Source organism: Podarcis bocagei, assembly GCF_964188305.1.
Source record: "Podarcis bocagei genome assembly, chromosome: 8".
In the NCBI taxonomy this organism is placed as follows: Eukaryota; Metazoa; Chordata; class Lepidosauria; order Squamata; family Lacertidae; genus Podarcis; species Podarcis bocagei.
This window is the reverse complement of record NC_138133.1, coordinates 50,958,520-50,984,858: the sequence shown is the minus strand read 5'-3', so window position 1 is coordinate 50,984,858 and position 26,339 is coordinate 50,958,520. Positions and strand designations below refer to the sequence as shown.

Below are 26,339 nucleotides of genomic sequence, written 5' to 3'. Positions count from 1 at the left end.
CAAGGCAGAGTAGATGAAGGGCCCACAAGGACACTGTTGGAGATGCAACCCATGCCTGTGTCCTTTATACGTACAGACACACTGTGACCACAGTGGCCTGGTTCACACACACACTGCTAAGCAAAATCATGGCACAGCACACACAAGCAAACATGGGGTTTCTGGGAAGAAGACAGTGGCCGTGTTGCTCCTCCTCTGGTTCTACTGCTGTTGCGCTGCTATAAGATAAGCCATGGTTTGGCCTAGCAGTACATCCAGACTTAGGCTTGTGACAAATCAAGAGCAGTAAGCCATAGAACAAACCTTGGGGAGATCAAGCCTAAGTTTGAATGTAACACTAAACCAAATCAAGGCTTAGTTCACAGCAGTGGAGCAGAACTGGAGGAAGAGTGATGTGGCTGTGATCTTCTTTCTAGGAACCCACATATTTGCTTGTTCCCAATAAGGCATGGTTTGAATTGTGCGAACTGGGCCACTGTAACTATAAGGGAAGGGTGGAGGAGGTGCAACATTGTCCCCAATAAAAGTATTCTACTTTTTCCCATTAAGAGTAGATAGCAGTTAGTCACAAATAAGGAAGAAAGGCTGAAGCTGCACCACAGTTACCAGAGTCTGGTGGTGTAGGCAGGATCCTTCCTTCCAAATATTCCATGCATGTCTAATAGTGCCTATTGAATTGTGGGAGAAAGTAAAGCAAAACTGCTTCCAAATATGCTGTGAAAGGCCGGGGGTATCCCAAATAATTCTCGTAGTGAAAAAGTCATTAGATAGGATGGAAAAAGTCATTAGATAGGATGGAAAACCAGAACAATCCTATATATCCTCTCCTCTAGGCAAGTCAAGAGGTGACAATTCCATCACTTGTTTGCTGTCATGACAACAGAACATATGAACATACACTTGGACACTGTGGTTGCAAGTTTGTGGGAGAAAGTAATTCTATGTATTATTTTGATATATACTTGTATAATATTAAGTGGGAAAGGGCAAGGCAACACCACTAGCTATTTCTCAGTTGATAGATTTCCTGAGACTACTAGAGTCTGCTAATTCACCCGAAGTCAACTCAGATGGCTCAAACAAATTAGTCATATCACACTTGCCTGGGAAAGGAAACAAAGACACCCACACTCCAGTAAACACAAGCCACTCTGATTTGAAGGAAAATTACTCCCCGTGCCCACATGCCAAAAATAAATGCAAGTTAAAAGTACATTTCATTTTTGAAATTTGCATGAGAAAAATGTTTATGGAACCAACACGCCTCAATCTTGGCTATTCAAATATCTTGATTGATTGAAGTCATTTATGTCCCACATGTCAGTGCAGCCCTTTGGGGACATTACTCCTATTTAACTGCGAGTATCCTTGGAGTTGTCAACTTTTCAACTGGCTGCTGTAAATATGTCTCTTAGCAGAAGGTTGATGCACCAAGATTAGCAAGTGATATTATTTCCATGCCATGAAAGTTTCAGAAATTCTGTGCATTAAACATACAACAGCAGGCTAGGGCAGCTAGCAATCCATTCAATATCACTGATGCCTCCCAGACCATTTGGATGAGGCTGTACAGTATGTAGAGTTCAGAACTAATGTTATGTTAGCATCTGTGAAGATATGCTGTTTTGCTTTATTTGAGGATTTTTTGTTTTGTTTTTTAGTGTTAGTATTTCATTAGGATGATAATGGCTTTTGGAAATGGATCACATGCACTGTGGCAGTATCAGGCATTGCTGCTACATGTGATCATTTGCTACCACACTGAATAGCAATCAGACCTGTATTGGATAAAGCTGTGGCTTGCATTCAAATGGCAATGGAAGATTCCCAATTGTCTCTACTCTGCATGCTCCATTACTTGTTATAAAAAGTTGCCCTAAACCTTTATCTGAGTTTGTCTCTTTGCAATTTCAACTAAATTGCTTCTGGTCCTAGTATCAGTGGACATAGTGAACAGTGGTTTAGACTGTAAGCGGCAGACCTTTATTAGTTAGAGCTGGGAATTTTGTGGCCTGCTGTACAAAAACTTTATGGCCACTTACCAATTCAATGCATAACCACAGACAATAGCAGACGGACAGTATCAGGACTGATGCCAGTCTTTATATATTATATAATGCTCAGGAATAACATATTGCCTGAGCTCTTAAATATTCAGAACTATGCACTTCTCCACTCCCTACCACAAAGCATTATGTAATACATGGTTAAGTCTGTTAGCTAAATTTGCCTGTTAATATAATGGGAATGACTGGTGCTCTTTTCAATCAAGTACGTTAATACTGAAATCTTTGAATGTCAATAATCATATGTTATGCACTACACATTGCTTCAGTTTGAACTATAAAGGATTTCATTATTTCTTTACCCATCCAAACCTTCAAAAGCATTCAATTTAAGGGTTTATCATGGCACACAGTTTCTTCTCCGCACTGAGCATGTGGACTCAAACTACCTCAGCTCCATCTAGCAAGTGTATACAAAAAGGAATGGGCCTCAATTTGACTGATATCAAAAACAATTGGCAAGTAAATGGCTATAGCTAGCAAGAAGCATAGACAGAGCAGGATGGCTTATTATACCAGAACACTCTGTTCAGAAAATGCCCATCAGTTATCTAACCATGTAAAAGGATATATTCACATGTCACAACACAGGGAGCTTTCCAGTCTTACATCAAAAAAGGCGTCCTTTTAAATGTCTGCTGAGGAAAATGTGTTTTACAGAATCCAAAACCAAGTTTAAGTCACGATCCCATACCTTAAATACTTCATGAGTGTGATGCCCAGCCTTCATTATTCTGTAGACACTATAGGGTGGACCACCACATGCTTTCAACCAACCTTTTATCAACTGCTTTTGAGATCAGTCTAAGGTACAGCTCTACAGTGGCAACAGAGCAGGCAAATAAAAAGTCCTCTTATTCAACCACTGTATTTCTTCACTTGAAAAAATATTCCAAAGAATACTTGAATCTGTGCATTCTGTCATACACACTCTAGCATGGACTAACTGATAGGGTGTTGGACCTGAGGGATTTGAGATGAAATTTCTGCTTAGCCGTGAACCCCTTGGATGCTTGGATAAGTAACTGTCTTTATCTGAAACGACTGTTTTAGGTATAAACAGCATAAAGCCAGGAAAGCAATATGCACATTAAAAGCGCAAAAGAAACGATTATTAGTAACAACCACTGCCAACAGTACAATCTGAAAAAACACCTAATTATGCTGATTACTGTATTTGGATTTAATGCTGCTTATTCATCAAGGCATTCAGATGTCACTTCCATATAAGAAAGTTGTAGATCAATATGTAATGATGAACATACACTTTATGTGAATTGAAGAGTGATGGTCATGTGTATCTTTTCAGTGAAATCATGTGCCTTTGACAACTGGATGTGAGAATTTTCATACAGATTTCACACAAAAAGAAACTTAAGAATATTCCTTACATATGCAGCAATTCTGTGGTGGCTCATGTAGATTGTCACCCAGTTGGTCAGTTAGTAGGATAAATGGGTCAGAGTATGTATAATATTGATAAGCACACTAATGATTGCCTTTTAGAGACTAACACAAATCAATGTGCATGGTAGTGATTCTACTGTTTGTAATATTTAACAGTGCTGAAATCCAATGGAACGAGGACCAGGCCAGTCAGTTTAGTTTCTGCACAGTCCTTTGAGGAGTTGCATTCTGTAATGGCCTGGATTCGTTTCTAAAGTTCCCCACCAAGGTGCCCAGCCTGCACTAACCGTGAGGGGTTGTTCTGGAGCATGTTGACATACAACCCAATGAGAACATGTTCATCAGCCAGCCTGTCTGCAACATCGAGGCTATACTGTAACCTGAAACAGGGTTGGGGGGAAAAGGGTATAGTCCGGACAGACAAAGAGAAATAAACAGAGAAAGCAGGAGCAAGTAAGAGTGTGAAATGGGAATTTGTAAATGAGCAGTCAAATGTATTTTTTCTCTCTTCATAAAACAAGTGTTGAAATGGTTATCAATTCCATCCAATCAAGGTAGAACTTAGAGATATTAAGAAAGTGGGCCTGCAAGACAAGAATATCAGCACCTACAAAAGCTAAAGCAGCAGAGATGCTCAAGGACCATGCAGGATCTGGCCTTGGATTAGTGCTACAATGAAGCATAATTTAGAATATAAGAAATTGCTAACCTTTAGCTCAAGTACTAAGCACACTTATTTTAAAGGGGAATTCAACTGACATCAGTCAGGCGAGCCAATCTACACATGCAAAAAGAAACCAACCAACAACCATGTGACACAGTTCTTAGAATGAACCATTTCAAATGATACGTAGAAGACTACATGTCAGAATGCTTGCCCACGCAAAATGTTTTTTGGACCTAGCAAACTAGTGGTTAGGTTAGAACACTCTCACACAATGTGCAAGGTTTTTGTGGCTGGGTATGTTTTGATGCGAGGGGGTTGAACAAACAGGTGATTTCCGCCAGAGGCATAGCTTGGGGTATGGTGGCGCACTGGGCACCACACTGTGGGGGCAGCACTTACAGCGCAAGCCACATGTCTCTCCTGGGAGTGATGCGGTGGCTCGGGTGCCTGCAGGCTCTGAGCTGCCTCAAACAGCAACGTGGGGCTTGCATCTGCCCTACAGCTGACGAGGCGGCGGCCTCCATGAAAGCTCCACTTGCCCCACCCTGTGGGCAGCTCGTGCCACCCAAGGCGCCCAAGCAGGTACTACACCCCTGATTTTCCCAATATAGAATGAAATGCTACAGTCCTAGGAACTGTGCACTCCATTATCTTTCGATCTGTATAGATTGGCTCTTAGGACTGAAGTGCAAAATTTAACTACGCATATACAAATCTACATCAAAATGTAGAATTACCTGTATTTTAAGATGTCATAGCAAGACCTCAAGTGTGCTACTATATTTCATATGTCTCTGTTTATTTGTGCTTAATCCAGCTGGCAGATAAATTATGAGGAAATTAAAATTCTCCCGTTGATACTTTTTTGGAATGCATAGTATAGTCAGAGGAGAAGGCATTTGCTTTAGTTGTGTTAGTGCAAGCTACTGATGCACTTTTTAAAACTTACCCTTTGCCTTTCAAAAAAGCTGGAGCAGCCCTAGCCAGCAATTTGTTCTGCTCTACTTCATTATTCTTGTAAGGAGAGCTAGTTAATGAGACAGGACAACTAAGACAGTAAACCATGAAGGCTGAAATCCACTGAACTCTACAACATAGGTAAGTTATTTAAATAACAGATAATGCTAAAATTGCTCTAAAAGTCTAAAATGGACTATCAGATTTGTACAAAACAGAATGGTGATTTTCTACAAGTCTACTTCTTTGATTTATAAACATTTTAGAGGAAGCTGATACATCCTAAGCTTCAGCCAAAATGGTTTCTAGAACCCTATTTAAATTGCAATCCTACACATATCCACTTGAAAATAAGATCCACCGAGCTCATTGGAGCTTAGGAAGGTACATTTAGGTTTGCAGCCTTAACTTGTTAAGCTGCAAGCCACGTACTGTGTGGAGTGAGACTTAATGCTGCCAACTCTTTAGAAAGCATTTTCTAGGGTAGCATTTCAGCTAGGCGGGGTGGGGATGAAGTTAAGACACAGTTCTTCTCTTTGCCATTATAGAAGGATATTCTCTCCATTATGGATGATCTCCAAGAAAATGTTCACATTGAACAAGTATTTTTGAAATGACCTCTGATTTAAACATAGTCAAGTATATAGTGCTCTACCATGCTTATTTGTTATTATATTCTTTTACGTTTGCATTTTTATGTTTAAATATATACAGAACCACAACAACATTTCTTGATGCAATTCTGAAACACGGCATAAATACTTTTTTTTCTGCTCCAGGTTTTCCATTCCGATTTCTCCATTCCATAGCAATCCTTTCATGCCAGCTATTATAAATAAAATGCATATTATAGCCAAAGGGCTGTGTGCCATGTAGAGGAATGGATTTCTCCATTTACAACATCATATAAGAGGCGATTAAAGTAGTTGTGGTATAATGGAGGAGAATCCTTTCCTTACTAAAATCTGTTTGGGTTCCATTGAAATTGATGGCTTAGAAGTGAATATTTTAGCACACTAATTTGGAAGCAGTTTCCCATGAAATCAGTGATCTCTGCTTCACATAGTGGGAATTATATGAAAAACTATGGTGTTCCATTGTTCAACTGGAACTCCATGAGTGCAAGGGAATACGCTATTCTTTTTAATACTGGGAATGTTCTATGTAAAGGAGAATTGTTCCACGCGCACAATGTAAGTCTTCAAATTTCAGTAGAAGAGCAGCACTTCATATGCACATTGGGGGCCCATATCTGTATCTAGGCCACAGGATCCTGGTGAACACGTCAGGTTACAAATGATACAGTGTCTGCTCCTGGTTATGTTTACCACTCAGTACCACTCCAGAAGAGTTATCTATCTGTGGTCTTTCTTTCATGCTTCTAGAATCTGAAACAGATTCCAGTCTCCAGTTCTGCTTAACTTGTGGGTGACATAGGCTTTTGCAGCATGGTTGGCCTTACCATGCCTGCACAGATCTCTGTGTCAATAGTAGATAGGTAGCCGTGTTGGTCTGCCATAGTCAAAATAAAAAAAAATTCCTTCCAGTAGCACCTTAAAGACCAACTAAGTTAGTTCTTGGTATGAGCTTTCGTGTGCATGCACACTTGTATCTGAAGAAGTGTGCATGCACACGAAAGCTCATACCAAGAACTAACTTAGTTGGTCTTTAAGGTGCTACTGGAAGGAATTTTTTTTTACTCTGTGTCAATGTGATGCATTCATACCATTGTAGAATGCAGGTGGGGGAATCCCCCAAGCAAGCTAAAAACTCTCCAACATGGTGATTATCTACAGCTGTGTACAAATAGCCTATCTATTTTACACTCTCTGTAATGCACTGGAGCTAGTATATTTTTCTGGTGCATTGTATGATGGGGGCAAGGGCAAGGGAAGCAGGGAGACAGCAACCACCAGACACAAAAAAGTGCTGAGAATATTTAGGTAAAATTCTCCTGACCTGATGCTTTTTCTAGTTAGTTGAGAGAAAGATATGTCCCAGAAATCATCTCAGAAAAATATGTTCTGAGAGATTTCATCTCAGCTCTAGCTGTATCCTGTAACTTGTATGTTGACATTCGTTTTTCATCAACTAACTGAATAAAAGTGCAAAGAGAGGCTGTATTTAAGTAACATACCAAATCAAAATGATGCCATATTCCCATGAAGGTGAGAAAAATCACCACCTGTTCTAGACTTCTCAGACTGCCAGTGATCTTGCTTCCTTACAAATATTTGTGCTAGCACTGTATCAGTGAAATCTCTTCTCAGTCACAAACATGCCCTGAGAAAGGTTTTTTTAAAAACATACTTTGATATTAATAGAAGGCAGTAGCTAAGCTATGGAAGAGAAATCTTGTTTCAACCTAGTTAAACATGGCATAATTCCAACATGAACACAATAAGGGACCTACTAAGGCTCCCTATCCAAGGCCCAGAAGACGCTATTATCACTCTCTCTTTTAATAATAAGGCCTGGGAGCTAGCCTAGCATTGCATTACCTGATATGTTCACAGATATGGACCATACAAGTGCTACCTCAAAAATGATATTGTACAGGTGGAAAAGGTACAGAAAAGGGCAAATGATCACAGGACTGGAAAGAGGAAACTTTACAACACCTGAGATTTTTTAGTCTGGAAACAGAGTGGGCATTATAGAGGAGTATATAAGTATTCAAAGTATGGATAGCAAGATTTATTTCCCCCTCTCTCATTGTTCTAGAACCCATGCAATCCAGTAAAGGTGAATTGGAAGATTCAGTACAGACAAATACAGTTCAGATATGGAATTCAATCCCACAAAATGGTAGTAATGACCAGAGGATAAGACTAGCCACGATAAAAGTCTCCTCAGTTATGTGACATAGGCAACTCCTGTTCAGGAAAAAACACACGTTTAAAGACTAATTGGTCTCATGGGGTTAGTTTCACAATTAGATCATGTCCATAATATATTAATGGAAGTGTAGGATGATATTCCATTGCTTTGAAGTCTGACAATTTATTGTGCCCGCACACATTCACTTCTTCCTATCTTGACTTACATTTTATATCAGTTTGACGTAACAGTTTAGTTTTAGTTGTTCAGTTATAAAAATGGCATGAGTATGCTTTTAGCTATCTAACAGAAAGAGTGTGACATCTACCATTTTCTGAAATGAGCCTAACATGCACAGTTAACTGGATCATTTATGGTCCTTCTATAAGCTTGTTGTTTCTAAACATTTTGACCAGTAACCTCTTAGTTGCTTTTACCAGGAGAGAAAATATCATGCTTTAATAATAATAATAATCCTGTCCCAGAAAAAGCACCCAGGGGTTTAGCAAAGTAACTTTGAGTCTAACACCCAGTGTTCAAAATAGGGGTGTTTGTACATGGCATGCAGAAACCATCATTAAAATTTCACATCTCTGCATAGATGCTACAAAGCTACTTTCTGAACATTTGCATTATTATATAATTTCTCCACTTCTAACCTAAGAGCACAGAATTGGCACTAAAATTTCTATTCACAATTGTGCCCGTTCATATATAAACAAAACAGTGCATCAAACATTTAAAATTCACATTTATATTTGTATTCTGAGCCCTTGGCCCAATTTAAAGTGAGTTTACAGCTCCAATATCCATGTCACAGTAATTCACAAGTGATAAAATTTGCTCCTGACATCACTTGTAAAAATGTCCTCTGTGGACTAACTGGCTTTAATTAAGTATGTGAAGAATCAAGATAGGTATGGTTCCTGCATGCAGTTTTTTATGCTTGTTCCTGGACCTCCAAAATTGCATACACGTGACTAAGAACATAAACTTAGCCCTGTTGGATGAAACCAACAGGTCCATCTAGTCAACATGTTTTAACCAGCAGCGGCCAATCAGGTACTTTTGGGAAGCCCACAAGTAGGGGATGAAGAACAGGTAGTTTCACCATACAAAAAGAGGCAACACCAGAATATTTATGTGGAAATTATTTGAGACTATGTTATTCGAGCATCACTGCAGAATGTATGAATCAGTGCTATACACTAGAATTCCACGGGAAAAATATTTATGGGAAGTAAAGTGAAAGAGCAACATAAACTATTAGATTTCAATACACTGGATAGTAAATTATTGTCAAAGAGTACAGATCCTCTAAAATATAATGTCCACAGTGAACAAAGAGCAAGAGATATGTGAACTCAAGTGATATTAAATGCATTGATTTTATACAGGCATTTCACACTTACTGCGGGAATTTCTTCACTACTGTAACATAAAAGATGCTGCTGCTGCTGCTATTTTACTATATTGTTTTGTTACCTTCTTAGTAAGTCAGGGTCACAAACAACAGAATGTATGTAATAACATTCAAGAAACACCCAGGACTGCTCAGATAAAAAGCAGGTTTTATAGATTTCCAAGTTTCATGTTAAAATAATTCTGCACAACTAACCATCTACTTAAAAGTTGACATTATATTTCAATGTCAGTGGCAAGCTGCAGTTTCTGTATGATGTATTTCAGCAGGGAAACAGCACCAGATGAAAAGGTTAAATCCTATCCCCATGCTGTCAATCTGGATCAGAGCCATTGCAGTTGCTTTTTAAAGAAAAATGTATGGGGAATCCCAAGCACAGGACTCGAACACACCATTAAAACAACTTCTATTTTAACCCTCTGTAGTCCTTAGTGGGTCCACTGGCTATTAGGGACACTGAGAGGCATCACTTACAGCTGTGCTGATTGTACATAATTTAACATTGCCCACTCTGTAACTGGTTTGCCAAGCCAACCTCAACTATATGCAGGAAGCTGCATCCCTGTGTGAATTGGTGTGCCTTTGTGAGGATTATGTAGCTTCTTTTTGAGCTGCGTTTTGGAGGAAAGGCACTAAAATTAAACTAGACAGGTCAGCAGGCCTAAGGGTTAAACTGGGGCAAGCGCATGTTATTCATTTAAATACTTGCCCTGTGCAAAATGCAAGATAAAAGGATGGTTCAAGCTCAGCATGAGATCCATTTGAAGTCTCATTAAAACCACAGTATTCCTTTGTCTAAAAAACAACCCCCGTTAGTATTTCTGAAGAATGACTAATATATTAATGTACTGATTTTAATGTACTAGCTACAGAACTACATCAGTTAGTAGTTTAGTGCTCTTCTTATACTGACCGTAAATTGTTGTGAAGCTGATTTACATACAGCTTTATAAGAGAGTGCTCATCAGCCACAGGACTGGCTACATTTATACCCTCATGTAACCTGAATGATTCAAACAATGAAATCTCATTAACAGTCTGTGCAAACAGAAATACATGGGGATACGTTTGGTGGGAAAAGCATTTAGTTTACAGCCATAGTGGATAGGATACTGACATAAATGAATGAATGAATGAATGAATGAATGAAGGTTTCAAATTAATAAGGACTGGAAGCAAAACACACACACACACACACACACACACACACACACAAAAACACCCCACCACGATTGGATCAGACTGCACATTAATTCACTGAGATGTCATTCGGAGAGGGAAACATAAGGTTCAAAGAAAATGTAGACAAGTGACCTCTGGGATCCATCACAGAATAGGACAACAGTTGACATGGATAACAAAACTTGGCTGGCAATAAAGGAGATTGAACATCAATATTCAGGTAATAAGCCTCCTTGCACCTAGGAAGTTGTTATTTCATCCATGCCCAATTCATAGTACCTGAGCATGGAGTACAACCAACCTTTGCATTCAAACATCGAGAAACAGCTTACCAGGTGAGGCAAAGCTGCTATGCTGGATTCCTGGCCAAGTGGGTTGCTGTTGCTTATTCGGATGGAGAGTGGTGAGTGGGAGGGAGGTTGGCACAGGACAAACACTCAGGCAGAGCCAATCCAGTGCTCCTGCCAGTGCATTGGGCCAACCTCCCTGTCACTGTTCCTCTCCCGGGAAGCAATAGTGGCCAACCTACTGGGAAGCTAGCACAGAGGCTCAATCCTGCCCAGCAAGCCATTTCAGCAAACATCCTGGAATCTCTCTTACTTTACTTAAATACACAAAGGATGGCAAACATGTTGCCCTGCTATCAGGGAGGCAAGCCAGGTGGATCATATTAGGTAGGCAGCACTGGATTTAGGGCAGTGCAAGTGCTTCACCCACACAGGGCACTGAGCTGAGGGGGCACAAAATTATTATTATTATTATTATTATTATTATTATTATTATTATTATTATTAATACCATATTGATCCATTAAAAAGCAACTGTGCCAAAATGAATTATTGTGAAAATAAGAATAAGGCATATTTAGGGGACGTGCCCAATTTTGTTCTTGCCAAGGGCATTATATTATCAAAGTCTGCCCCTGGGGTGGGGCAGAGCAATGCTTTGTAAGACATAGAGACATCTAACCTGCAGCTTAATAAATGCAGAGTGGATTCAACAGGAGCAGAAGGTCTGAAGGAGGTAAAGTGAGGAGAGATGGTCAGAGAAATTGAGACACAGCCAGAAAGGAGTATAAGTGAAGCAGTGCAGTGAAAGAAAAAAAAAACACTGGTAAGAGGGAAAGAGGGGGAGGCTAGAGGCAAAGAAGTGGATGCAATTAAAAACAGTAGGAGGATAGTGAGAGATTGAAAAGTTAGAATAGAGACTGAGAAAAGAAGCAAGAGCAGCAAGGAGGGAGCGAAGAGTGAAAAAGACAGTGAAGTGGAAGGGACTGAGCAAGCCCTGCTCCAAAAGAGCAATTGACAGGTTAGAGGGGCAATAAAAGGAATTGTGAAGGGTGACTTAAACCATCTTAGTGGCAAGCTATCAAGAAACACAAAATAAGTGGGCGTTTGCCAGGATTCAGGTTACATAGAATCCTTAAATCATTGTGTGTGTTTTTTCATATCAGAACAACTTGGCAGCAGGTCCTCATCTGTTTCTTGGTATTTAAGTGCCTACAGTCTGCTTCTAAGGATACTTTCAGATGTATCCTGTGGAAGCTTCAACCCTCTGGATTACACCGATTATGGATTGCATCCCAACCCGTTCCATACTGTGGCCATGCCTCTCAAACCAGTCCTAGTGCTAATCTCTATGGTCACAGTTGACTTGGATTGATTAGAGATGAACGGATCATTCTCTCTCTGGTCCATGTAATTTTTGCATGGGTTCATCTGTAGATGCATTGCAGCCCATTAATCTGTGATTTTAAAAAATAATAATAAAAGAAATCTGCATGCATGCATATAAAAATCACATTTAAATATGTATTTTAAAATGTATTTCCTCTTAAAATATGCATTTTAAAACATACTTGATTGCTTGTTTGTTTGTCAAGACCTGCTAAATGCAATGGGTAGCTATATTTTCATCTGCACATTAGTCCAGGAAGTGTGGATCAGGTCAGTTCATATCTGAATTTGCAAAGACTGAGTTCCCCAAACATCCCTAATTCTGCGTCACTAGAACAAAAAAAATAAAAAAAGCAAAAAAGCACCTAAATGAGCAACTCTATGGATCAAACTCAATGCTTCAATTTCAACAAACAATGCTATGTTAGAGAATTAATAGCAAGCTCAATGACTCATCTTTCCTCATCTTGTATACTCATCTTCAGAACAACTTCTTGGTTTGTTATATCATAGTTTCCCTGTGATTTCCAAGCCAGGAGACTGGTTTAAGTGTTCCCTACAAACCAGGATTGCAAACTAGGATCCAACTATGGTTTACAATTCTGGTTTGCACAGAATACTTAAATCGCTGTTTCTTAGTTTGTATGTCACAGAAAACTGGCTTAATAACCAAGGGAGGATTGTGAGAGGAGGAGAAAGAAGAAAAAAAGGAGTTATTGAGGCGGTTGCTCATTCTTCCTCCAACAAATCAGTGATTTAGATGGAGATGTTATGTCCCTGTATTCATGTGCATCTCTGAACCCTGGGCATGGTTTGAAAGCATAGGATATAGCGAACCTGATGAAACAAAGCAGATTTGGAAGAAAAGTGGAGATATTAATGTAACAAATAAGTTTAGTTTCTCAGTTTAAAACAATGAAGATATTGAGCATTCTATGCCTGTTTTCCATTATTGCTTTCATGAAGTTTGAGAAGAAGTTATACAATAAAACAGGTATTTGAGAACTCTTATTTGAAAACATATCAGGAAGAAGACTCACCTTCTGTTTGTGAAAGGGCTTCCTGAGGGAACAGAGTGGGAGAACAATGTGTCATTCATGCTGGTGACTGGTCTGGGAGGCCTTGACAAAAAAAACAAACCACACAGTTAAGTATATTGTTTATCATGAGCATCAAATACAGAAGCTCAACACCCACAAACATATTTAGTCAATAAGAAGCTGGAATATTCTATTTTTGTACTCTAAATCTATATTTTAAAAAATAAAAGCTACAATCCTGAACACACTGGGAGTGATCCCCATTGAACTGGGACTTACTTCTGAGTAAACATTAACTTTTACATGGAGTAACAGATCTGAGTGTTAGAAAAATATTAATTTTTTTTAGATTCTGAAGTATTCTGTGTGCAATTTGCTTGCTCTATCCTGCTTCAGTAAAATCATTGACTGTGTTGTATTTTTGCAAAGCTAATGGAAGCAGTTCATAAAGGAGAATTGATGTAGAATTGTTTCAACAGCCTTCAAACTGTACTGTTTGACTTCTTGTTGGTTTAATATTCTAAGATTCTTTTTCAAAGAAGAAGCACAAAGTCCCTTTTTTGAGAGCCCTCTCTGACTCAAATGTCTCAATTTCCATTCTAACAACAAAAAATCTCAATTTAGATGGCCACATAGTGGCTGCTTTAAACCTAAATTGTGTGGAAGCTTCTGTGTAGGGAGTCCTTCATATGTGACAGCTGTATGAACTTACATTTTCACAATGCCATAACAAACAGTTCCTTTAGTATGTTTGCCATGGTGTAAACCAGGGGATCCACTTGGTGCAGAATTCACACAAACTCCACATTCAGAGTGTAGACACTATTTGAATTTTTAGTCATCACATGTTAACATGAAACATCAGCCCTCCAGAGATTACAAATGGAAAGAACCAAACAGAACCCATTTATTCAATAACACATTTATGATGAAGAGGAGTCAGTTTTTCCTTAAGCCTGAAGATGTTATGTTCAAGTAGCAATGAAAGGGAATTTGAAATATACAGGTATCACGCCAAGTTGACTAAGACACATACAACAGGAGTTTTGCAAAAGATTTATCCTTCATTTGCTGTTTAGAAGGTTCAGATAGGAATTGTACTATGATTCTTACGTTAATGAAGATCTTTAGGTTATTTCATGCTATAAATGTACACAGAAACCCACTTGGACAGCAGACAACAGCCCCTTTCACACAGGGTTATTAGTTCCTTTGCATTCTTTTACTCATACCTTAGAAATTGCTTTAAAATTATCTGTAGGACAATCAGAAGGGTACTGGAGTTTAGACTGGGGTCTCTCCCATCCTACCAGGAGATGCTGGGTATTGAATCTGGGACACTCTCCAAATGAGACAGATGCTCTATGGTCCTTCCTGTTAATCACCCTTCTTATGCCACCTCTTGTTGCCAGAACAAGTGGGGAAGCTGCTGTGCTCCAGTGACTACAGCACAGGTTGTGTATTGTTCTATACTTGGGCCCTATGATAGAGGACATCTCAGCCCCAAATATTTGCATTTCAGCAATGTAATATCAAATGCCCTGTTGCAGAGAATGCAACCTGCATGCAGAAACAGGTTCCTGTATGCGGTGCCTATGTGTCAAATATGCAAAAGCCAGCTGTGTGAGGAAAGCAGTAAGCTGTCACTGTTGGCTCCTCCTGCCTGTGAATAGCAAATCCCAGCAGGAACTAAGGAATTCTTCTAGTTCTTGAGAGAAATCACCACACTTCTCTCTGTTGGTTGGGGTTGATGGGAGTTGGGGGTCTAGCAACATTTAGAGGGCACCAGGTCGGGGAAGGCTGTCAAAGTGTTTCCCATATAAATTCGCTCTCTCTCTCTCTCTCTCTCACTATTCCAGAGAAGGTGCTAAGCCTACAGCTCACTGCTCAGAGTGATGTTGATTCTGTTTTAATAGTGCTTCTGATTGGCTCCAGCAAATCTCACAAGGTCTGTTCTTCACCACCTAGAATACATAGGTACAAGCTTGCAAAAACATCTTCAGTGATGTCCTACAATTTATCATCAACTGTTTCCTCATGGTAATGGGCTTGCAGTCCCCAGGCACCTATACCTCCACCCATACTTGGGTCTTGTATTCTCACAGTAGTAATAAGCAGTAAGGCATGGAAAGAAGGATGTCCAGTCATAATCTGGATCCCTTTCTCCCTGTTCTCTAGTCATGGGATCTTCTAGAGACTTCAGGAGAAAGGTTGATAGTAGAAAAAGAACCCTCCTGAGAAATAAAATTGCATACTCAATAATTTGTATGAGATTTCCAACGATATCAAAAATGTACTAAGGGTTAATGCTTTACTTACCAGGTATCTCTTTTGCAGCAAAAAAAATGAAATAAAAAGAAGCTATTAATTAAGTTGAAAGATTTAATTTTTAGAAAGTGTCAAAGTTAGGGAAATTCTATCTATGCCATAGTTAATACTCATCTTATAGGCTCAGCCCCTCTTTCCTGACAAGTTGCCCCATGATGGGGTAACAGAATGGGTCATGCATGTAGGGCTACTGAAGTTTATCTCCACAAGATAACAAGTTATTTATTTTGTCAGAATTTCTAGCAAATTCCTATGTCTAGAACACTGAAACTATCTAGAGGCTATATATATTGAAATGAAATTGAAATAGTTTATTGTCACTTGTACAACTTGCATACAGTGAGATTACACGAGCACCCCCCACTCAGCTCTCTTAGTCTTAATTCCCCTCGTTTACTGACGCACACCCACGAAACCCAAAAGTCAGTTGCCCTGTTGTTATCTTTTCATTCAGCAGCCTAACAGCCCACGGAGAGAAGCTGTTCTTTACCCTGTTGGTGTGACTAATCATGCTTCTATATCTTCTGCCCAAGGTAAATATATATATGGCTACCAGTTTTAATATTCACTTTTCTCAAATTCAGCTGGTACAGATTAGAATTTGAAAAATATGTATGCTCTCTGTTAACTGGGTTGAAACAGTTGATTATACCTCCCTTCTGCCCTTCCCCCATGTTATATGGCAAGCAGCCTTTAATGCTCAGGGGAGTGAGCTGCATTTGAAACTCAGGTGAGTTTCCCATATTCAACTGTGTATCAAAATCAGTTTGTGAAATGGCACACAAGAGAAGGAAAGACTCCAGCTCAGTGTTCGCAAGTGCTTGTCTGTGCTTGATCTTGAATCCCAGCTATAGGATATGATGCAGTAAATATGAAAATCAAGCTGTTGACATTTAAGATGTTTCTGATGGCTGTCAAGTAAAATATACGTTAAATACTGAATTTTCTCCAATAGCTAATAAGTAATTAACAAAACCTGAGGAACACTTTGTAGAGACTCTTGACAGTTTAGTCAGCCAGTGGTTGCATTTGCTTGTTTGTAGGCAATGGCCATTACAACAGACAGGTACAGTGTTTAAATCCCATATGGGCAACTCATGGCCCACAGGTGGACCTCAGACAACTTCTGTGCAGCCCACACATCCCATTTTCACTATAGGTCGCAGGTACAGTTGCAAAGCACTTGGATGGGAGTGCTCCTCACCTATTCCCAGCACCTATCAGCAGGAGAAGACTTGGGATAGGATTGCTGAGATCCCATTGTGTGCCTCTGACCCTCACGACCCTCCAGCTGCTTAGTGAAGAGAACTTAGTGAGGAGGACAAGGAATTATGTGCTGGGATGTTCTCATCCCTGCATGGAGAGACAGGGGGGAAATGTGTTTGTGTGTGGGGAGGTTTTATATTTCTCTGTGTTTTGGAGGTGGGGGGAGGGGAGGCTAGGCTCCACCCATGTCCTCCACTAGCCCTGTCCAAGTCCTGTATGGGACCATTATTGAACACCTGCCATTGCATGAAACCCTTAGGGCAGAATCTAGTCTCAATGGAAAACAGTGAGCAGCTGCAGTATCTTGGTGAACATATCAATATCATCATGCAAAATGTTAAATTCAAGATTGCAGTTTACTACTTGGTTGCTTACAGCATTTACTCAATGGAATTTAACAATGTTTGAACCAAGTGTTTACTGCTGTGCCCCCACTTACACTGGTAGAGTCACTCATGGTAGTAAATACAATGTTAAAACCAGCATATAATGAAAGTGCAAATGCAAGCGTAGCTCTACAAAAGATTTCTGTCCTTACTGTAAGTGGCTGCTGCAGGGGGAAGGAAGACTTTCCTTACATGAAGCCTACCATTAAAAGTGGCTGTAAATACCCCTTTTGCTGGGATGCTTGCCTAGAGCTTTTTCTCATGATACGGTTTATCTTCCATTACATTTAAGAATAAAAATCAGTCTAGTAAGAATAAATTCCCAAGGACTGCATGCAGCATATCTTTCCCCCTGTGCTAATTTATATCAGCTGTGTTGCATATGATGCTCACTCCACAACTGGTTCATTTTAATTTCTGTATTATTGTATTCAACATTGCTTTCAATCCCCCCCACCAGAAAAAGTGAAAATAAAATAGCAAACACTCTCACTGTCAGGAACAGATATTTTCTCTTAGGAAGGAGGTAATGTCCTAGGGCAGGTGTGAGGAAACGTTGGCCCTCCAGATGTTGCTGAACCACAACTCCCATCAGCCTCAGCAAGCATGGTCAATAGCCAGAGATGATGGGAGTTGTAGTTCAGCAACATATGGGCTCCCTACACCTGTCCTAGGAACCAGATTGCTGGTTGTTTTTGAAATCCTTATAAGAACAGTGCTCAATTCCCTTTCGCATCCTGGTATATTTTCTTGTACATGAATAAATTGACTCCAGTCCAGCTGAAGCTAATTGTGACAAAAGTTGAATCGTCTGCACACTTCCAATAAGTGAACAATCCCCACTGAAAACGTTGGGGGGAAAATACTTTCTTGCATTGATCTTAATGGGATATGATCTCAACTAACTTTAGTGAAGTGCAGCCATTGCCTTCTGTATAAAAATACAGGTAGAAAAGAGTTATGCAGAAGTCCTTTCTCAGAGTAGCTGATCCTGGATAATGCAAAGAAGAGGATCATGTTTTGCTTCAATTTCACATTTCTCTCTCTCCTCCTCAGATTTTTGCAAGTGGAGATATAGTATAATAAGAGTAGTTGTTCAGGGCCTTGCCAAGTAGGAGAGTTAGGTGACCTGCTTCAGGAGGCACTGAGAGAGGTAGGGGATAGAGGAAGGCATAGCTTGGCATCTGAATGCTGCAGGAAGGCATTTTAGTGTTGGCCCCAGCTGGAGGTGTGGGGGTGTGGGGAGGAATGAAGGCTCTGCTTCGAACAGAAAGATATTTCAAGTGGAAAAATGCACATATTTGCAGCATATTTATTTGAAGTCCCCATACAGTTATTCTTTTCTTCTTAAACCATGAAGGTACTGGCTAATTTGCGATTTTCATTTACGGCTATAAGGGCAAGTCTGAAGACCTAACTATACTAACCTGAACTAAATAGCAAAACTCTCATCAATACGTTATGGCTCTCAGCTATATACCATAGCATTACATCAACTATTCACAAAAATGTTTCCTTTTGAGCATAACTGCTTGATTCATTTGGCTTTCATCAATTTTTCAGTAGATTGCTTCCATTTAACCTGGGTGGGGGAACCTGTGGTCCTCCAAACACTGCAGTCTCACATCACTTCTGATCATTGGCTATAGTTGCTGTGGCTGATGGGAAATAGACTCCATAAACATCTTGAGGGCCACAGGTTCTCCATCCCTGACATAAGTAGTCAACCTTTTATTTTTGACATCTAAGGAATGGAATAAGTAGAGGGTCTAGCATTTCAAACTAATATTCTTAGCAGGTGCAAATTTAATTTAAAAGGAATTATCAAGTAATATGCTGTTTTGAAAAGCACTATCGATGATTCTATGATTTTGGAAGGTTAAACAAATAGTGTGCTTCCATTACAGCTTCATCATAATGAGAACAATACACTGTTCAGTCTTCCAATGACAGCTCATTGCTTTAGACTGATCTTAGTTAATAATCATAGCCCAGTATTTAATATCTGCATGAGAGTCTTCATGTCAAAGCAGGCTAAGTGACTTCCAACAGTGCTGCCAACCACAGACAGTCATTATGTAATATAATGTCCCTTGTATTTTCTACAAAACACATGCAACAGTGAATACAGAATGAACAGCCACATGAAGGAAGTTTTGACTTGAGGTAAATGGAACACAGAACATAAAAATAAATCTCTGTGATGGAGATCTGAACCACTTTAAGAACCACAGGAGTGGTAGTAGTTACCGTAAAAAAAACCAAACCCCATTAAGCAAATCACAATTATTATCTGAATATGCTGGGAATTATCCTTGTCAGAATGATCCTATCTAAACAGCTGACTATCTGAATGTTTATATATCCCTGTGCCCACTCAGCTATATGAATGTATAATTTAAAAGTGCTTGTGGGAACATAATTACCTACAAGTCACTCAGATGCTCTAGGGATTCAGAGAAGAAATCACTGGAATATCAGAAGCCCACTTCCTATTGATCTGATTTTGAACTGAGCAGTAAAGGAAGTCCAGAGCTTATAATACATGCTGCTCCTTTTAAGACAACTAAGCTTTTGAGCAGGCTTTTGAGGCTACAAAGTTATCCTCTCACAACTCTATAGTGGCAGACGCTCCTCTGTGCTTGCCTTAAGGCAGGAGTAGTCAATGTGGTTGTCCTTCAGATGTTGTTGAACTACAACTTCCATCAGTCCCAGCAAGCATGACAAATGGTCAAGGATGCTGAGAGTTGTTGTTCAATAACATTTGGAGGGTACCACATTGGCTACCCCTGCTTTAAAGCCATTTCCAAACACCATTTTTTGTAAAGACTGTTTCCAAAGAGAGGTGAAAAATATATATCATAGGAGTTTGGAGTAACCGGTGCTGGGAAAATACACCAGTTGTTAGGTACACAGAGATATGAATTGAGATTCTGCATGTACATCTGAAGCAAAAGTGATTAGAATGTATATGGCTGCTGTTGGATCTCTAGCTTGCCAGATTCTAACATGCTGAATTACCATGCCAGTCATTTCTCACATAACCACAATCCCAGAAATCAGATATCCAGTCCTGCATATGGAGTGCTTCATGTAAATACTTTTATCAAGGTTGTTTTTATTCTGCATTCCTGGATATCACCAGTATCTTCCTCAACTCCAGATACTTACTTCTCCCATCCCTGTGGGCCAACGTTGACAGGTAGGCAGGACTGTCTACCTGTCAAATCATCAGGTCTCCTAATGATAGCAGGTGACTGACACCTGTCCAAGTTCAGAGGACGTTGCTGTAACTGCCGATCAACAGTTATAGGAAGGACCTTTGAAGTCTCTGAGAAAGCATTTTGAATTCAAAGCACTTCCTCTAGTGCTTTACACCCCATGGGGAACTCCTTAGGACAGCCCCAACTATCAGCTGACTGTCAGCTATGCAGGGCTCTCTTGAAGCAGTAACAATCAGCGGCTAGCCAGAGCTTCAAAGTGCCTTGCAAATGGCTTTGCAGACATCATCAATCATCTGATCAGCAGTGTCCGAAAGCTTTTTTTATTGGCCCAGCCACTCTGATGTCATATATGATATCAGATGCAGGGCCAGTGGGCAGGGCTTAGCCAAAATGGCCTAGTGGGTCTCATTAGGCCTAAGGACTAGAGGTTTCTCACCCTTGACTTACAGGGTCCCTGAAAAGACTGCTGAGAGATGAACTTCCTACTTCTTCAAATGGCAATTTCTTTAGTTTGTAGAAATGTAGCTTTCCTACATTTTTGACTGTGCTTCCCTATTTCTTAAAAGGAGCACATTGCAGCTGCCACATAATACATATCTAAGTTATGGAAAAATCAAGGCATAGTTATGTGAAACAGTTAAAGGAAACAATTCAAAGCACCTTTGTTCCACCTTGTCTCACACAGGCTATCAGATTTCATAATTCATAACTGTAATTCCTGCAGGAAACCATTGCCTGTGTGTGAACTGAGGCATGTATTTTAGAAAATCTCAATTTTGAGAGAACTGGTAAGATAAATAATTTGAAATCTGCTTCCATACTGGAGCATGTCAATTTCTACTTTCCTTTCTTTACCTTTTAGATATTTAACTGTTTCACTGGTCAAAACAGAACAGAGTCATTCAGCTCTAGCCTCCTGGTATACTGAAGACTCACTAAACTGAAATTTTAAAAAACACACACCAATATTTCAGAATGCTATACTATGATGCTAAGCAAAAATGAAAAAAAAATCCAGTGTTTCCCGTTACTTTTCAGTATCATGAAGGTAAGTTATGCTTAAATCCATAATACAACTGGATAGTTTAATAAGCAGCATTTCTAGAGAACACGTGAAGAGGCCTCCCTCCATCTGCCTTCAAACCAGGATGAACAGTAGGTCACCTAGAACAAAGGATATTATCTACAGAGCACACAAATACTTACACAATATGAGCCAAGTTTAGAGGTTTTTCAGGCTGGTCAGGGAACATTGGGTGCAAAGGTTCACGGCTGGAAGCACAGCTTAAAGACTTGCTAAGTGCATTAGTTAGCTTCTTAGCAGGTGATTTCTGGGAGGAACAAGGAAGGTAAAGGTAATTTGGACAGGTAAGGTTTAAATTGTTTTTGCAACCACAGAACTATGGGGAAACAAAGCAATGCTCTACTAGTTAAAGGCATATCTCTCCCCCGACCCCAACCCCAAGTCCCAATTATTCAGTGGCTCCGTATTATGTCCTGAGTTGCATCCTCATGAGGGCGGAGGAACATCGCCCGGCTATTGTTTTATTGATTTAATATGCTGTAAACTGCTTTGAGATTTTTTAATTAAAAATATAAAGAGGTATAGAAATAAAATAAATAAAATCCTTTAAAGAGAGAGAAGCTGCACAATCTCCCAGTTCATCTTTCTCCTTTCTCCCACAGCGAGAGGATTGAGAGAGAGGACCCAAGGCCTGCATCTGATCTCTCCACTGGCACAATCCCCGGTGAAAAGTACATTTGAAAAGCTGCTGATGACATAGTCAGAAGTGAGAGCAAACATTTCTATGACTGAAAAGACCATGTTTGCCCTAAAAGGATTAGGGACAACTAACAGATATGTATAGAGTATGTACACTTCCTTTAGTAGCCTATCAAGGGTATAAATGAGTCCCCCCCCCCAGTAAAGGAACCAGGTACCTGAGTGTATGATCCCCAGGCAGAATTTTCTACCCATGAACAAAGGCAAGATCAGATACAGTTTGTTTTCTAAATGTGCAGACCTTTGCATAAACTGGGTTTCTAAGGTACACATCATCAGTACAAAAAGCTGTGTGATAAACATCAGCACAACACTCAATCAAACCTGACCCCCCCCCACAAAAATATAGATTGAAAAATAAAATAATTACGGTGAATCATACTTCATTCAGGCCCACTTTACTCAGTCCTTAATACTTAAAACACTTAAAACATGGTAATCCGTGCCAAAGAAGTGTGAGTTCAGAGGCCATTACTAGAATAATATTTTCCATATTCCTGATTCACTACCTAACTGTGCACTACCTATCTTCATTCATTTAGGGCTGCCATATATCTGGATTTTACTGGACATTACCAGGATTTCGAAGGTGGAATTGACATCCGGGGGGGGGGGGCATTTCCTAAAGAAAGCACTTTGTCCTAAAAAAAGCTCTTAATAACTTTCGGGGTCTCCTGGTTATTACTTTTTGAAATATGGCAACCCTAATTTCTTAATCATTGCGAATTATATATCATTGTAATTTCAGAAGCACCAGCTTTAATATATAATGCTGTTTGTACTGCAATTGCTTAGTTTGCTTTCATTATCCTTATTGCAATTCCCTCCTTTCCAGTTTTCGCAGGTAAGATATTCTCTGTATTCAGCACTTTTTTTCTGGGGGGAAGCAAAGGTACACATACCCCTAAACATTTTGTGAATCTAAAAGCATGTAACTTATTTATATATATATAAAATCTGTTGCATAGACTCAAATGTGCATCTGATATGAGCTTAAGTCCCAGATATGTATATTAACTGAGTTGTGGCTTAAGGGGACCATACACTGGGACTCTTATAGAAATAATCTTATTAAATATTAATAATAATAGAATGCATATTCTACCTTTAATTTTAAAAAGAAGCTAAAATGTGGTTTACAAACAAATAAAACAAAACACACAAAATAAAAACAGTTCAATAAACAAAGTTAAAATAGAAATTGCAGTAACCACCAATACCTGGCACTGGTATTGTGAACTGCCTCGTAATCTTCAGACGAAGGGCGGTATAATTTTTTTAAATAATAATAATAACAATAATAAGTCAGGAAAATGCCTGGGTAAACAGGTATACTTCCAGTTGTTGACATAAACATTCCATGGTTGCAGCCTGCCTGACCTTCAAGAGGAGATAATTTCACTGCTCAGGAGCCACCATGGAGAAAACCCTTCTCTGCCCCACGGTAAGATGTATACCTGTGGACCATGGCATGCTAACAGGGTAACCAGTGCAAATTATGGAGACCTGGATGGTCTACACAGAAGGAGGCATTGTTTCAGAGAACTGGTTCCAAGCTGTTCACAGCCTTGTAAACTAGAACTAGAATGTTACACTTGACTCTGTAGCTAACTGGCAGCTACCAAAATGAGACAAGATCACACATATGTTTCATCTGAGTGCAATATAGAGTTCATGTTGTTAGAGATAGTCTGAAAAAGGTTAAGAAACTATGGTGGCTGAATGTTAATGAATATATAGCATGCCTACACTTCTACTGACTTTATATAAACATATTTCATAAAGTAGCTGAATGGTAAATCAACATCTTCCATTGTTCTTCTTAGATCTAGATTTTTAAGATTCCATTTTAGATATTGATCTCTTATCATATAAAGCAGATAATATGAGAGAAAAGCCAACATATTTGACTATGTCCTACAAAAATGAACAACTTACTGTGGAAATAGTTTTATATTCCAAGACCTTCCTGCAGCTCTCCTGACATCCAGAACAGTATTAACATGTTGGACTGCTCAAATCCACACTGAGGATAGCCATACTGTTCAGTTCTTCCCATTTTTCATCTCAGAACTGACTGGGAACAAGGACCACAACTGGGGCTTCTCCATTACAGAGACGCTTAGCTAAACTGGCAAAGTTAGTTTCCTATATGTGGTTTTAAGGGAAAAGGATTCGGTCAGTTCCAACTCCCATCCTTGAGATTTTCTCTGACTGGTGGAGTTCAAACAGTCTGCAGCAATTCATGAACCTTCCCTTACCCATGACGTGTATTCTTTCATTTGGTGCTGGTTGCTATGGGAACCACTGGCATGTCCCCTCCAGAAGCAATCTTGACAGAGCTGGTAATTGTGACACTGCTGGCATCGATAGCGAAATCCCATCATGCTCTCGCTATGGCAGTAGGAACACTCGACAGGGTGGAAGACTACAAGGGGAGACGGATTTAAAAACAAAACAAAAGACAATCAGCACAGCGTTAAAACTGAAGCCACTAAAAGGTCTTAGCAACCTACGTTTGTGTCTGAAGTCATTTTCCACAGCAAATGTTATTCGTAAGGTTCCTGAAATTTAAAAGCTTCACAATTTTCTCTGAAGACAAACAAGCATCTGCTACTGTCTAAGAGAAAACCTCTTATAGCAGCAGAAAACCAAAACAGGAAAAGGTGGAAGTGTGGAAGAAAGAATGAGGGGTTGGATTCAACTAGCCCAGTGAAATGCTGAAGCCAGCATAAGGACTCCCAGTAGCTCAGTGGGGTTTCCCCCCTCTCCTCCCCACACTGCTCCCCCAAATCTGCTTTGGAGAGTCAGGGAGTCTTAAGGGAGACTGTTCTGTCTGGCAAGCAGAAATACTGGTGCTGAAGGAACAATTGTATTAATGCAGTGTTGAATTCCACCCTAGGACTAGTGTGGATGTGAAGAATCTACTGTGGTCAACTTGAAAAGGCAGAAGGAGAGATACTAAAGGTAGCAAGCATATCAGTTTATGCTGTGTATGATTTTGCAAGAGGGGCAACACTAACTAGGTTTACAACTTGCAGCCTGAAACTATGCTGAGTTCAGTATGTCTGAGCACATTGAAATCAAGGGACAAGCCGACCTTATCATTAGGAACTGAAATTGGCACCACATTCTTAGCCATTCTTCCTTTTCCTGGGGAAAACACAATCACTGTGAACCACATTGATATTCCACATGCCACTCATCCTTTGACTACATACCATTCTCAACATTTGCCAATCGATGCAGAAGTGGTAACCAGACCAGGCATTGTGGTGGAGGATCAGACATGAGTGTGTCCAAAAAAGCATTCAGTGTGACTTTTTTCTGTTTACATGAACAAAGCAGAAACAATTTAGCATTGGAAGCTGAAAGGGGAATTTTACTTTCCTCATGGGTCACATGCGCATGGGTGAAATAATTAAGCAGATACATTTCAATATCTTAAACAGGGGAAGGGAACTCTTTTCAGCCCGAGATGCATTCTTTTCCGGGCAACCATCTGAGGCAACCTTTAAGTGATAGGCAGGATCTGGAGCAAAAGTGAGCAAAGCAACAGATGTAATTTAATCTCTGTACAGTAGGCTAGCTTCTACACATACTTCAACGGCCCTCTCTGTTCTCCACCCAGACATTATCAGAGGTCAAGGACACAATGAAGGAGTAAAGCAGAGCCAATGAAGGGCATGGCCCAGGAAGAGTTCTGAGGGACACCAAGTCATGGGCACAGCCAGGATTTTTATGGGGGGGGCAGGACTTTGTTAGAGGGGCAGAACCAATGTGATTGGTCAGTTAGTTAAGTATTTCTATTGTTTTACTTGATGGGGGTCAGCTGTCCCCCTTGCCTCTTCCTGGCTACGCCCATGCATCAAGTCCATGTTGCTACAAGGGGGATTTGCTCTGTTGTAATTCAAAGGCAAGAAGCTTTGTATGGTAGTTGATCCAGGCTGTGAGTATCTCAGTCAGCCATTTGGGAGCCTTTTGAAAAGGAGTAGGGGAGATCAGGGGCAGTGTTGTAGTCCTGGAACCATCTTGTAAGTACTTGTATTTTTTTTAAATGGCATTATTTGAAGACTTTAAAGGATTTTCCATTTAAATCTGCACATAAACAGGA

At 39.8% G+C, this 26,339-nt stretch overlaps 1 protein-coding gene and 1 long non-coding RNA gene across 31 annotated transcripts in view; both read right to left on the bottom strand.

Annotated features, from left to right (window-relative positions):
* Positions 1 to 26,339, bottom strand: part of DTNA (dystrobrevin alpha) — a 199,365-nt gene that overhangs the window by 36,152 nt on the left and 136,874 nt on the right. For 16 of the 30 annotated variants that reach the window (XM_081205860.1, XM_081205886.1, XM_081205870.1 and 13 more), the window contains 7 exons: positions 25,447 to 25,552; positions 24,487 to 24,653; positions 21,649 to 21,773; positions 13,239 to 13,319; positions 10,254 to 10,343; positions 5,090 to 5,167; positions 3,761 to 3,853 (listed from right to left, as the gene is read on the bottom strand). In XM_081205860.1, the coding sequence (XP_081061986.1) occupies positions 3,761 to 3,853; positions 5,090 to 5,167; positions 10,254 to 10,343; positions 13,239 to 13,319; positions 21,649 to 21,773; positions 24,487 to 24,653; positions 25,447 to 25,552 (740 nt within the window). The remainder of the gene's footprint in view (positions 1 to 3,760; positions 3,854 to 5,089; positions 5,168 to 10,253; positions 10,344 to 13,238; positions 13,320 to 21,648; positions 21,774 to 24,486; positions 24,654 to 25,446; positions 25,553 to 26,339) is intronic. The other 14 variants (XM_081205884.1, XM_081205869.1, XM_081205877.1 and 11 more) reach the window with 5 other exon arrangements.
* Positions 22,361 to 24,480, bottom strand: LOC308593482. The gene is made up of 2 exons (XR_014010977.1): positions 24,164 to 24,480; positions 22,361 to 23,101 (listed from the first exon to the last, which is right to left on the bottom strand). It is a non-coding gene; the product is annotated as an uncharacterized lncRNA (long non-coding RNA).